General features: G+C 34.7%; 1 protein-coding gene across 1 annotated transcript; it reads left to right on the top strand.

Annotated features, from left to right (window-relative positions):
* Nucleotides 1-749: 749 nt before the first annotated feature.
* LOC116291083 (melatonin receptor type 1B-B-like) lies at nt 750-1911 on the top strand. The gene has a single exon (XM_089038025.1). The coding sequence runs from the start codon at nt 928-930 to the stop codon at nt 1909-1911; it is 984 nt and encodes a 327-aa protein (XP_088894151.1). The 5' UTR covers nt 750-927.
* Nucleotides 1912-13573: the final 11662 nt, after the last annotated feature.

The following is a 13573-nucleotide window of genomic DNA, read 5'->3' on the forward strand; positions in this document are numbered from 1 at the left end:
CTCAAAACAATAGCTTTGTTCTTTGGAGTTTCCAAGCCATTCCGTTCCATTAACTATGACTCTATGATTCTAGTTTTGAACAATATAAACAATATCAATAGTGGACGGAAGCTTTTTAGCTAGTAATTATTTCATTTTGTTCTTCCATTTTAATAAATTTCCATTTTTTTCTTTTCGATTATTTGAATTAAATTAGCGTTATGCTTGTTATAGAGTACGATCGGTACTATATATGGAACTTAAGGTGATTGATTAACCATATTATTAACTCTAGGACGGTTGAATCACTGTCGTAAGGAGCATCGCGCAGTCGCGTTGTTGTTGGTACAAACACAGGCAGCCCAAACAAGGTTCCTGTGTATGGTACTTAGTAAGGGAATGTATGGGAGTTATGATAAAGTCATGAAAATAGAATGTTTCACTCGACAATTTGCCTCAAAACTTGCTGCAGTTGTTGCCTTTACTTTGTTCAGTCCTCTGGCGAAGTTTCAGCGCGATTTGAGGCCGTTTAGTGCGTTTTTTTTTTCAAAATCTGCTCTTCTCAAGTACGGAACGGCCGTTAAAGAAGTAACGGTCAACGGCTATTCAAACCATTTGACATTTGGAAGAAAACGGCTGCATCATCATATAACTGCGAAGGAACACGGACACAAGATAAGTAAACAAGTATAACGTTAATTTAATTCAAATAATTGACTAGAAAAAAAAAAGTAGACATCCAACCACGTTCGGTGTCCTAGTGCCTTTGGTTTCACTATCACTGCTGGTAAGGGGACAAAGTTTTACGAATTGCGAGAATTCGATCTACTTTGTAGTATTGAAATATAGTCAAGGAAAAACAAGTTTTTCTGCATTGTTTTTTCACAGGGGAACTTTTACACCTGTTTTCCACTGAATTCCCTGGATATCTGTGCCAGAGTTATCGTGATGTCTACAACAGGGCTTTATTTGGAGGCAGGAATCTTAACGCTGATCGCCATTGTTGCACTAACAGGGAATGTCAGTCTATACCTTATCGTCTTCAGAAGTCGTTCTTTGCAAAAAAATTCCAATTACTTTACGTTAAATCTGGCATTGGCTGATATACTAGTGTCGCTAGTAAACATGCCAGTCACTGTGTATACTATAATCCAAAACCAATGGACGCTGGGGGAAGTCGCCTGCCAAGCCCTTGGTTTTGTAAATATTCTATCTTTCATATCATCAGTACTGTCTTTAGCACTTATTGCAATTAACAGACTTTTCTTCGTAGTTTACTGGAAGGACTACAAGCGATATTTCAGGCCAAGACGAGTCAAGTTCTATATTTTTTTAACCTGGTTAATTGCACTGTTGTTGTCGATGCCACCGTTGCTCGGTTGGGCGTCGTTTGGATACGTCCCTGGCAAGTCCTACTGTTTCGTCATATGGCGCGAAAATGCCTCATTCGCATATTTTATGGTGTTAGTTTGTTTCTTTGGACCTTTGATTACGATGGGCTTTTGCTATTCCAGGATTCTTTGGTTTACCAAGAACGCAAAAAGAAAAATCCAAAATGAAATGTCCAAATCTATATTTAGGAACGTATCGCCGGAGGAATCGAGAATTACTAACACATTGTTGATTGTCCTGGGCGCGTTTATCGCTTGTTGGCTGCCATTTGCAATAACGATGTTCCTTGATATTTACTATCCCCATCGGCTACCACGATGGATAGATATGGGATCCTTGATGTTGGGATACATCAACAGTTTGTGCAATCCTATCATTTATTCGGTGAGGAACACGCAGTTCAGAAAAGCATTTATGGAGCTTTATGCTTTATGTGGAATAAAGTGGTTCAAAAGCAACCGAGCTGCTGTGGTTGACTCTAGTGCGAGGCAAGAGACAGAAGAAAGCTCAGTTAATCGAAGACAGAGTACATTGCCATAATAATAATAATAATAATAATAATAATAATAATAATAATAATAATATAAATATACATATATATTCCCCCCCTCTATAATTGGCTTTAAGTGATTGTATTATTAGTCCTGTCATGCTGGTAGGTTACGAAATTACGCCCTATCTAGCTTATCTAATTAGCATTCAAACGTGTTTACTGCTGATAATAATAATAATAATGATAATAATAATGATAATAATAATAATAATAATAATAATAATAATAATAATAAAAATAATAATGTGTGGAATTGGCAAGCTATCAGACAGACGTTAATACAAGCAAAACAAATACAGAGAACTTAGGGCAGGCATCAAACATCAATACCCTGATTATAGGATTTGTCAAGTAAATGTGGTGTTCGACTTCCTCGCTGGGTATCATCAAAGCCTGAAAACTGATCTAAACGAACACGTAACACATAAGAACACACAAGAAACACGGTACCTGATAATGAAAAGTCAAAAATGGATTTTGTCACAAAATGTCGAAATAGTCAAGAACTTTAATAAGAGGAATAACAATACTGAACATTCATACTTGTAATTATAGAACATAGATCAGCATAGCCCAGGAGTTATCTCCCTATGCTGTTTACGTTATACCATGTAAATTCAAACTCAAAAAAGTGTTAATAAAAAAAAAAAAAAAAAAAAAAAAAAAAATGATAATAATAATAATCATTCACATTATTCACAAGGCGAACATTGACAAACGCAAGAACGAAGTACAGCACCAGCCATGGGTGGCAAAATTCGTAAGTCAACAATGGAGTCACCCTGAAATATCACGTTCCACCTATGACGTGTATTCAAGCAGTGGAAGAATTCTCTTCTTTCACATCCCCACAATCCTTTGCGTCTTTGGGGGGTAACCAGAGGGTAAAAACCCACTTATTTTGCTGAAGACTGATCAGACAATATAATAGTTTTTAAAATTCTTTCATATTAAAATTTTTGATTCCTTAGAGAATACAGGAACCATAGTCATAATTAAAGAACAAAAGCAATGTGAAAAGGATTATGGTCTAGAGACGGGGGTAAAACGGCATCTCGCTTCAGACTTATTAGACAACAACTGTTAAACACAATAACCTATAGAATGCACAAACTACAAGAACTCATAGACGACCTAGCTTGTCGAATCTGCTCGGAGAACCAGGAAACTGTTTCACACATCCTCGGAAGCTGTTGCAAGTTAGCACAAACGTTATACAAACAAAGACACGCATTACTTAACAAATATGGACATGAACAATCTATAATTACTCCTTACCATGGTACAAGCAATCTATACCACAGCCTAGTCAAGAAAATGGCGATGTCAAGATTGTATGGGACATCCCATGGCACATAGAGAAAGCCACAAAAGACGGAGCAAACAAAACTGACGTTAGTGTGCATGACAAAAAAAAAAAAAAAAAAAGAAACAACCAACAAGGAATGGATTTTGGTAGAAGGAACCGTATGCACTCCAGAACCAATCACAGAAAAGACCCAACACAAGCAAAATAAGTACGTGAACCTGAAACTAGGAATAAAGAACTTATATCCAGGATATAAAGTTAGACACTGAAGTAACTGTAGTTTTTGACTTCTTAGGCGCTCACTTCGAAAATCTAACTAAAGAACTGAACGGGTTATTTGGACACCAAGTAGCTAGACTAACCATAGAACGCTCTCAGAAATGGATTATTTCACAGAATTGTGAAATTGTTCGACGTTTCATGTGCTTGTAGTTCTAAGAGAGACTCATTGTATATACTCAATTGATAACTTTTAGTATATTTTAGCTTTAATTATTATTTTTTTCTATTTTTTAATCATACCTATTTTACAGATTATTGCAAATTTTTATTTTTATTCATAAGCCGAGCTCCCGCGCGGGCCTTCGACCCACGCGAGCGGACCACCATACTTAAGGTAATTCCCTTGTTTTGCACTGCGCATTTTTCTGCGCATGCAACTAAAAGCTTGGAACTAACAAAGTTTAAGCATATTGCTTTCGGAAACTAAATAAGGAACATGTTTAAAACCAATTTTCACTTTTTTTTCTCCCTTTGAGTAGAGAAATTGCGATTTTTATCTGATTACTAGCCCCGGTCTCCAAACGGAAAGGTGTCAGTTTTCGACTATTTTGAGATGTTTTTTCAAGAGGCGTACATACCTGCATTTTTCAATAATAGCTCAAGAATCATAGTCATCTAATGACCTTGATGGATTTAATAGTATAGACTATCTAGTAAACTTATAAATGGGTTTTGTCATATGAAAGTACTTTTAACTGTGAATAAAAGTCCTTGATTACAGCTTCCGGTTTCTACTGCGTTTCACTATGTAACCCATCGCGTTATTTTTATTTATTAGTCACTTTGTATTTTGCATTATTTTCTATTTTGTCTCAGTTGTTCGTGTCAAGTTTAATACTGAATGTGAATTTTTTTTCCCGAAAAGTTTTGTCGTTCGTGATTTTCGTATCTTTCTCACACATGAAAACAGACATGAAAACTGGTAAAATCGAATCTCAGAATTTAGTAAGATTAGTTTTCAAGCTTCTCGAAAAGTAGTTAATTCTCATATGAAAGGAATAAAATTATTTCAATGAAGTAATCAAGAAAACTTTTTCCTTTTAACTGATGACACATTTGGTTTTAAATGTTCAGGGCCTTCATTTCTCAAGTTTAGTAAGTTGATGATCTCCAGCCAATTTTCTCTCTGATGCTACCAAAGCATTTGTTTTTTATTTTCATTGCGGTAAAAATACATTTAATATAAAAACATCAAAATTCCTATGGAAAACCAAACATCGTTAAGACGCAAGTAAGCTTTTTTTTTTTTGTTCACCTTAACCGGTTTTCAAGTCTGTTTTATAGTCCTGATTTGTCCTAAAAGAATCGGGAATCTCCAAAATTTTGATTTCAATGAAAGACATCCAAGGTAAATTTCACCAAACCTGATATTTTGTTGGATTATCTGTAGTTATCTTTCGTTTTTTTAGAGTAAAATTAAACAGGAATTCAAAGCTTAAAACTGTCGGCCATGGAAAACTTTGTCGAAGAATCTTCAAAGAACAAAACTAGCACCTGGGTTGGCTGGTGGTGAGTTGTATACAAAATTCCTAAGTAGGAGAGTATAATCGCGCATAGAAACCAATGTAGTGCATTTTGAATCGATTTCAATGCATGGTTTTTATTATGGGATACGTTATCTTCATCTCGAATAAAAATAATTGAAGATTTTTCCCCCGATCTTATTTTTACCTTGGGCTCCCTGGCTCCCTAATTTCGTAACGTTTAGCTCCGCTTTTAGGCAGTGCCTAAATATATTATAGGGCTTGAATTAACATTGGTTATGGTTTGTGTTTGTTGTAAGATATTCAATTTTCACATTACAGAATCAAAAAAATTACAATAAATCCATTACAGTAAGTTAAAGTTTGTACCTAAAAAAGTGGTATGTGCAATCGAATCTTAAAATAATCTGCTTGAAAAATTTCTGCGTGCGAAATATTTTGATCGCTTACTTTTGCTTTTTCTCTTACTGAACAACTTCATTCAAAGCGCGCGCAAGATAATTGGCTCATGGATGACGTAATGCGCGCTCTCGTATCCAGTATCTTCGTGTATCATATTTTTTCTCTAATTTATATAATCAACTGTATAAATTTTACGTTTTATACATAGGATATCGTTCAACTTTTAATACTAGTTTTTATTTTACTTAGAATTTGGCATGGACAGTAAGTTATTTATTATAATTTAGATAATTTAATTTAGATAATTTAAACATGCTTATTTGCGGGCTAGGAATAATAAAATTATTATTACATTTGAAAGGTTTTTGATCATAGGGTTTGAAAAGGAGAGAGAAAGATGGAGAGAAAGAAAGAGAAGGTTATGCACATACAATCATTTTAGTTATAAATTGATTAAGAAATAATAATTGTTATGTTTTAGATTTCACTGGGCGTTTAAGACAAACTGTCCATTGGATGTTCCAGCCTTTTATCTCAAAGAATGACTTACCATTTATAATCGATTCATTCATTCATTACCAGTTTACCTGGAAGGTTTGTGTGTCATAGAATCACCAATCCATTAACAGAAAACCACCCATTACAACGACGGTCAGATACGTCTTCCAGTGAATGTTGTCACATTCTGTGATGGTTGACCTGCTTATACCCTTCTTTCTTAGAAGCCAAGGTACTTTGCATGACTCAATGTCAATATCATTGATTAGATATTTGCATGTGGACTGATGACATAAAAAACGCACGCACGTGCTGTGTTCAGTTATGAAGAGCGCACGGATAGGTAGAACACGAGAAAAGAAAACTCCTCGAGTGTTCTGCCAATCCCAAGTGCTTTATAACTCCACACACCACAGCAAGAAAGTTTTTTATTTCTCTTATAATATGTAAAGGGTGCGTGAATGCTGTGTGCTCTCACAAAACACGCGCTCCCAACCATTTACAATGCGAGATTTATAACAGTTATTTTATAATGAGTATTAATGATAACATTTCTAAGTTGGATGTTGAGCTTTTGCGCATGTCTATTTTTTCAACAAAGGTTTCAAAACACCTCCCACACGGACTAAGGAAGCATTGAAAAAGTAGCCATCAGACAGACTCAGCACACAGTGCTAATCATAGCAAGGGGTTAATCATTTACGGTCTAGGGGCCGACTAACCTCTCCCTTAGGCTTCGGCCGAGCTTCCTGATTAGTCACTGGATAGCGGTGTCGGGGTCGAAATCTCCGGCGTAGCCGTAAATGCTTCGCGCTGCCATACTGCGCTTCAGCACTCGATGTTTCGGAGGTATGGTCCTACTCAATATATAAATAAGACCAAGTAAAAAATGTACAAAATAAATAAATAAATAAATATATATATAAAAAGACGAAACAAAAACAAATAAACAAACGAATTAAGAATCAATCGAAAAAACAAACAAAATTAATGATACATCATTATCACTAGTCATTAGGTATTCAACTCATTGTTTTTGACACTCGATTTTCGGAGGTGTGGTACTACTCAATCAAAGAAAAAAAGAAAAAAAAACCAATTTCATCAAACATCAGGACGTCAGGATGCAATGCATAAAATATCTAAATTATAATAGACAAATTATTGTACATGGTAAGCATAATGACACTAATCTTGACGATTGGGATCCCTGTGTGCCTTTGTGGATGCTATGAAAAATCTCGATTTTCTGTCACTGCCTCACGATGATTCGCCCCAGAGCCCCGCTGTCGTTCCTCTGAATAAACCTGGATACAAAACTGCGATAATCCGTCCTGCTACTTATGTTAAGCGGTAACCGCCTTAAAATCGTGGGTTCCTTCGCTCACTATAGCTTGAATAATCTTCGATTGCAGTTTAATCATGACACATTCAAACATATATTGCTGAAAGCATTCATCGAGGTCACATACACTTCAGTGAGGTTTCACGAGGAAGACGTGTTCTTTCATGAGTTTTTATACGCTCTGTTATACGCATAGAGTTGCCAATCGAATGCTGGAACACCGCAACCGTAGATCAGATCCTTGCCGAGGGAGATGCCATGTTCTTGAGTGCCCTCGAAAGACAAATTATCCCAGATACCGAGAAGTTGTCATTGACTTTTCTATCTGATAGAGATCGCTGGTCTTCGCACCATGATGCAAACAAACCAAGCCAATTGCTCATTGAGGCAACTACTATATCAAACCGATCACCCATAATTGATTGTGCTTATACTTATAGTTATTGTTCTTAGTTGTTATTATCATTGTTTTAAGCTAGTCAATTTACATGACGCTTTTGTTGTCCTCTTGTTTAAGCTTTTACGCATATTTCCGTGTCTCCTTCCAACGTTGATAAATACACTTCAATAAAGAATGTTTTGATATTGTATTTCCATCTCAGTATCAGGTCACCGTTGTCTCGTAACTACTCGCAGCATTTTACTTGCAATTTGCAACGACTAGTTATCTAAATTAAATAAAAAATATAATACACGATAGATACCAGTTAAGAGAACGCGCATTACGTCATCAATTACAGAATAAGTCAATTAACTTGCGCGCGCTTTGGATGAAGTTATTTAGTTAGACAAAAAGCAAAAGTTAGCGATAAAAGATTGCGCTAGCAAAAAATTGTCAAGCATTTTACGATTCGATAGCATATATCACTTTTTCTTAGGTACAAACAAGCTTTAACTTACTCAAATAGCTTGAATATATATTTCTTAACCAGTTATGTGAAGATTAATCAATCAAATTTTATCAGTAAAACATCCAACTACGTGTAACAATTGAAAAGAGAAAACTTAGCGCACACAACGAACTCGAGGACAATCTCAATTATCCCGGTTGTGTCGAAAGTGTTTGAAAGAATAGTTTACGATAGTTTAGATAGTTTTTATTTCATGTTTATAATAATATCATTTTTAAAATAAATTAAACATTATAAATTATATTTATTATAAAATCTTGATGAGTCTACCGTGTTTAAATAAATTTATTCATTCTTTCTTTCAAACTTCCATTAATAGTGGTGGTGATTTAAAATTAGCAACAAGAAAAAAAGCACAACAAATATAAAAGAAAAACCTGAGTCTAAGCAGAGCAATCGAATCCTTCAATTCTCGACCAAAAAAAAAAAAAAAAAAAAAAAAACATACATGAGAAGAAGAGGAAGAAAATGAAGATAATGCGCATACAATCTTTCACATTTTTGATATAAGTTTTGAAAAAAATGAAGGAATAAGTCATTACCACGTTGTCAGGAAGATTTTTTGTCGTATATGGAATTATCGATTCATTGCCAAAATGGCAACAGATCAAAGGAACGGTAATTTCTCTATTATGACATACATTCAGAATGCCACCACGCCTAATATTTCCAGAAAAATCCTGGCTTGAAGTTGAATATTTGATTTCTTCTACAGCGCGTGATCGATGGTGCTCAAACGGCCGTTGTAAAGCGTGAGCGGGTCATGTTACATACTGCATTCTCATTGGCCTAACGTGCCAAAGCTCGAGTCAAATTCCCCTTTCCCGAGAGTTCCTTTGATATGTTGCATTTTTATTGCGGTTCATGGGGAGAGAGAGAGAGATTTTTTGGATTTTTTAGCGTGATGTAGTCGATATCGGGTGCTAAGTCTCCAGCCTTCCCATTATTTAGGTAGAGAAGAGCGGATTTTGAAAAACCCACTAAACGGCCTCACATCGCGCTGAAACTTTGCCAGAAGACTGAACAAAGTAAGAGCAACAACTGCAGCAAGTTTTGAGGCAAATTGTTGAGTGAAACATTTTATTGTCATGACTTTATCATAACTCCCATTCTTTCCCTTATAAACCATACACAGGAACCTTGTTTGAGCTGCCTGTGGTGTGATTTCAAGACCAGGTGACAGGTGACGGGTGACCCTTTATCACCAGCTAACGCATTTTAAAACACGACTTTGACTTCATATCTTCCTTCCTTGTGAAACTTTTAAAAATGGTAAATCATCGAGTTGATTTTTCATGGCTTGGCTGACGTCACTTCCGTCCGTCCGTCCGTATGTCCGTCCGTGTACACAACACAAGGATACCGCTTGATCTGAAAGCAAAAGTACTCACAAATACGGCTCTGAAATGCACAGAAAAAAATCGCTTTAGGACAAGTTATAGATCAAAAACAATTTTAAAAAAAATTCATGTAGTCAAAGATGGATCAAGGAGTGTTCTTCGAGAATTCAGGTGTGTGCTTTTTAGCCATATTTTTTTGGACAAGCATTTTTCTCGACAAATCGACAAATCAAAGACGTTCTCTCAAAAGTTTTAATATTTCTATAGATATCCTTAATCCATCTTAATGCTGGAGGAAATATAACACGGAGAGCATATTACGATCAAAAATATTCGTCCTTTATTTAGCTTGGTAAATCTTTAACAATTCGGTTGTTTTTAACCAGCTATCGTATGTTTTTTTTGGTTGTTAAATTTGTGTTGTTGAGAGATGTTATTGTATAAAGACCTAGACTTACAAAGCTAAAAAATATTCAAAAACATTTACAAATGCTAATTTACTGAAAAAGAAATTCGTCATTTTGTATTTTGCATGGCATTATGCATTTTGCTTTATTTTCTATTTTGTCTCAGTCGGTTCTTGTCAAGTTTAACTGAATGTAAACTTTGTTTTCGGAAAACTGTTGTCGTTCGTGATTTCCGTATCTTTCTCTCACTTGAAAACAGATGAAAACTGGTAAAATCGAATCTCAAAATCTAGTAAGCTTAAGTTTTCAAGCTTTTCGAAAAGAAATTAAGGCTTTTATGAAAGGAATAAAAACATATTAATGAAGAATTAGGATAAGAAAGCTATGGAAAACCAAACATCGTTCTGTAATTAAGCATATTTTTTCTTCGCCCCCTGAACCAGTTTTCAAGTCTGTTTTTTAGTCTTGATTTGTCCTAAATCTCCAGATTTTCGATGTCAGTGAAAGAAATCCGAGGTAAATTTCACTAAACTTGATATTGTATTGGATTATCTGTAATTATCTTTCTTTTTTCTAAGTAAAAGAGATTCAAAGCCTAAAACTGTCGGCCATGGAAAGATTTGTCGAAGAATCTTCCAAGAACAAAACTAGCCCCTGGGGGTGGGGGTGAGTTTTGTACAAAATTCCTAAGTGGGAGAGTATAATCGCACAAAGAAAACAATGTAGTGCATTTTGATTCGATTTCACTGCATGGTTTTATTATGGGATACGTTATCTTCATCTCGAATAAAAAATAATTGAAGATTTTTTCCCCGATCTTAATTTTACCTTTCAGTTTCATTCAAATTGGGCTCTTTGTGACTTCCGTATCGGGAGCTCCGCATTTAGGCAGTGCCTAAATATATATTAATTTTATGACAAGCATTTTTTTTCGACGAATCGACAAATCAAAGACTTTGGGTCCCATCGGCAAAACAAAGCTGATGACTTTCATACAAAAAATTTCAGTATATCTTTCTACAGATAATTTATTTATATATTGAATGAAATGTAAAATTACACCAGATATTCAACTGTTTATAATTATATTGACTAAATTTGTGTTGTTGAGAGATGTTATCGTATAAAGACCTTGTCTTTTACTTTAAAAAGCTAAAAAATATTCAAAAACATTTACAAATGCCAATTTACTGACAAAGAAATTCATCATTTCTCATTATTTTGCATTATTTTTTATTTTGTCTCAGTTGTTCTTGTCAAGTTTAATAACTGAATATAAACTTTGTTTTTCGAAAACTTTAGTCGTTTGTGATTTCCGTATCTTCAAGTTTCTCACGCAGAAAACTGGTAAAATCGAACCTCAAAATCTAGTAAGCTTAGTTTTCAAACTTCTTGAAAAGTATTTAACGAAAGTTAATATGAAAGGAATAAAATTATTTTAATGAAGTATTAGGAAATTACTGAGAAAGCTTTTTTAACTAATGACACATTTAGTTTTAACGTTCAGGGCCTTCATTTCTCAAGTTTAGTTAGTTGATGATCTCCAGCCAATTTTCGCTCTGATGCTACCAAAGCATTTGTTTTTTATTTTCATTGCGGTAAAAATATATTTAATATAAAAACATCAAAATTCCTATGGAAAACTAAACATCGGTATGTAAAAGACGCAAGTAAGCTTTTTTTTTTTTGCTCACCTTAATTAACCAGTTTTCAAGTGTGTTTTATAGTCCTGATTTGTCCTAAAACAATCAGGAATCTCCAAAATTTTGATTTCAATGAAAGACATCCAAGGTAAATTTCACCAAACCTGATATTTTGTTGGATTATCTGTAGTTATCTTTCGTTTTTTTAGAGTAAAATTAAACAGGAATTCAAAGCTTAAAAAAGTAGGCCATAGAAAACTTTGTCGAAGAATCTTCAAAGAACAAAACTAGTCCCTGGGGTGGCTGGTGGTGAGTTGTATACAAAATTCCTAAGTGGGGGAGTACGATCGCGCATAGAAACCAATGTAGTGCATTTTGAATCGATTTCAATGCATGGTTTTTATTATGGGATACGTTATCTTCATCTCGAATAAAAATAATTGAAGATTTTTTCCCCGATCTTATTTTTACCTTGGGCTCCCTGGCTCCATAATTTTGTAACGTTTAGCTCCGCTTTTAGGCAGTGCCTAAATATATTATAGGGCTTAAATTAACATTGGTTATGGTTTGTGTTTGTTGTAAGATGTTCAATTTTCACATTACAGAATCAAAAAAATCACAAAAAATCCATTACAGTAAGTTAAAGTTTGTACCTAAAAAGTGGTATGTGCAATCGAATCTTAAAATAATCTGCTTGAAAAATTTCTGCGTGCGAAATATTTTGATCGCTTACTTTTGCTTTTTCTCTTACTGAACAACTTCATTCAAAGCGCGCGTAAAATAATTGACTGATTGATAACGTATTGCGCGCTCTTGTATCCAGTATCTTCGTGTATTATAATTTTTCTCTAATTTATATAATTAACTGTATAAATTTTATGTTTTAGACATAGAATATCGTTCAACTTTTAATTAAGACTAGTTTTTATTTCATTTAGAATTTGGCGTGGACAGTATTATTTATTATAATATAGATAATTTAATTTAGATAATTTAAACATGCTTATTTGCGGGTTAGGAATGATAAAATTATTATAACATTTGAAAGATTTTTGTTCATAGGGTTTGAAAAAGAGAGAGAAAGATGGAGAGAAAGAAAGAGAAGGTTGCGCACATACAATCATTTTAGTTATAAATTGATTAAGAAATAATAATTGTTATGTTTTAGATTTCACTGGGTGTTTAAGACAAACTGTCCACTGGATGTTTAGCCCTTTTATCTCAAAGAATGACTCACCATATATAATCGATTCATTCATTCATTACCAGTTTACCTGGAAGGTTTGTGTGTCATGCAATCACCAATCCATTACCAAAAACACCCCCATTACAACGACGGTCAGATACGTCTTCCAGTGAAAGTTGTCACATTCTATGATGGTTGACCTGCTTTTACCCTTCTTTCTTAGAAGCCAAAGTACTTGTATGACTCAATGTCAATGTCATTAATTAGATATTTGCATTGTGGACTGATGACATAAAAACGCACGCACGTGCTGTGTGCAGTTATAAAGAACGCAGTGATAGGTAGAACACGAGAAAAGAAAACTCCTCGAGTGTTTTGCCAAGTGCTTTATAACTCCACACAGCGCTAGCACAGCAAGAAAGTCTTTTATTTCTCTTATAATATGTAAAGGGTGCGTGCGTGCTGCGTGCTCTCACGAAGCACGCGCTCCCAACCATTTACAATGCGAGATTTATAACAGTTATTTTATAATGAATATTAATGATAACATTTCTAAGTTGGATGTTGAGCTTTTGCGCATGTCTATTTTTTCGGCAAAGATTTCAAAACACCTCCCACACGGACTAAGGAAGCATTGAAAAAGTAGCCATCAGACAGACTCAGCACACAGTGCTGGTCATAGCAAGGGGTTAATCATCTTTTGCAAGTAAGCTCACGATTGCCGATAGTTGGTGAAGTTTTTCTTTACAAGTCGGTGTAGAAATTCAAGTCCAAGATCTGAGATTCACAGTTCAAGATTCAAGGCTCAAGATTCTCAAGACCCAAGAATCAAGATTTCTGAA

Source organism: Actinia tenebrosa, unplaced genomic scaffold (assembly GCF_029948245.1).
Source record: "Actinia tenebrosa isolate PJP-AT-01 unplaced genomic scaffold, QUT_ActTen_1.0 PGA_scaffold0__85_contigs__length_37466705, whole genome shotgun sequence".
In the NCBI taxonomy this organism is placed as follows: domain Eukaryota; kingdom Metazoa; phylum Cnidaria; class Anthozoa; order Actiniaria; family Actiniidae; genus Actinia; species Actinia tenebrosa.

Coding starts and splice junctions, on each gene's coding strand:
- LOC116291083 (XM_089038025.1), top strand. CDS start 928: ATGTCTACAACAGGGCTTTATTTGGAGGCAGGAATCTTAACGCTGATC.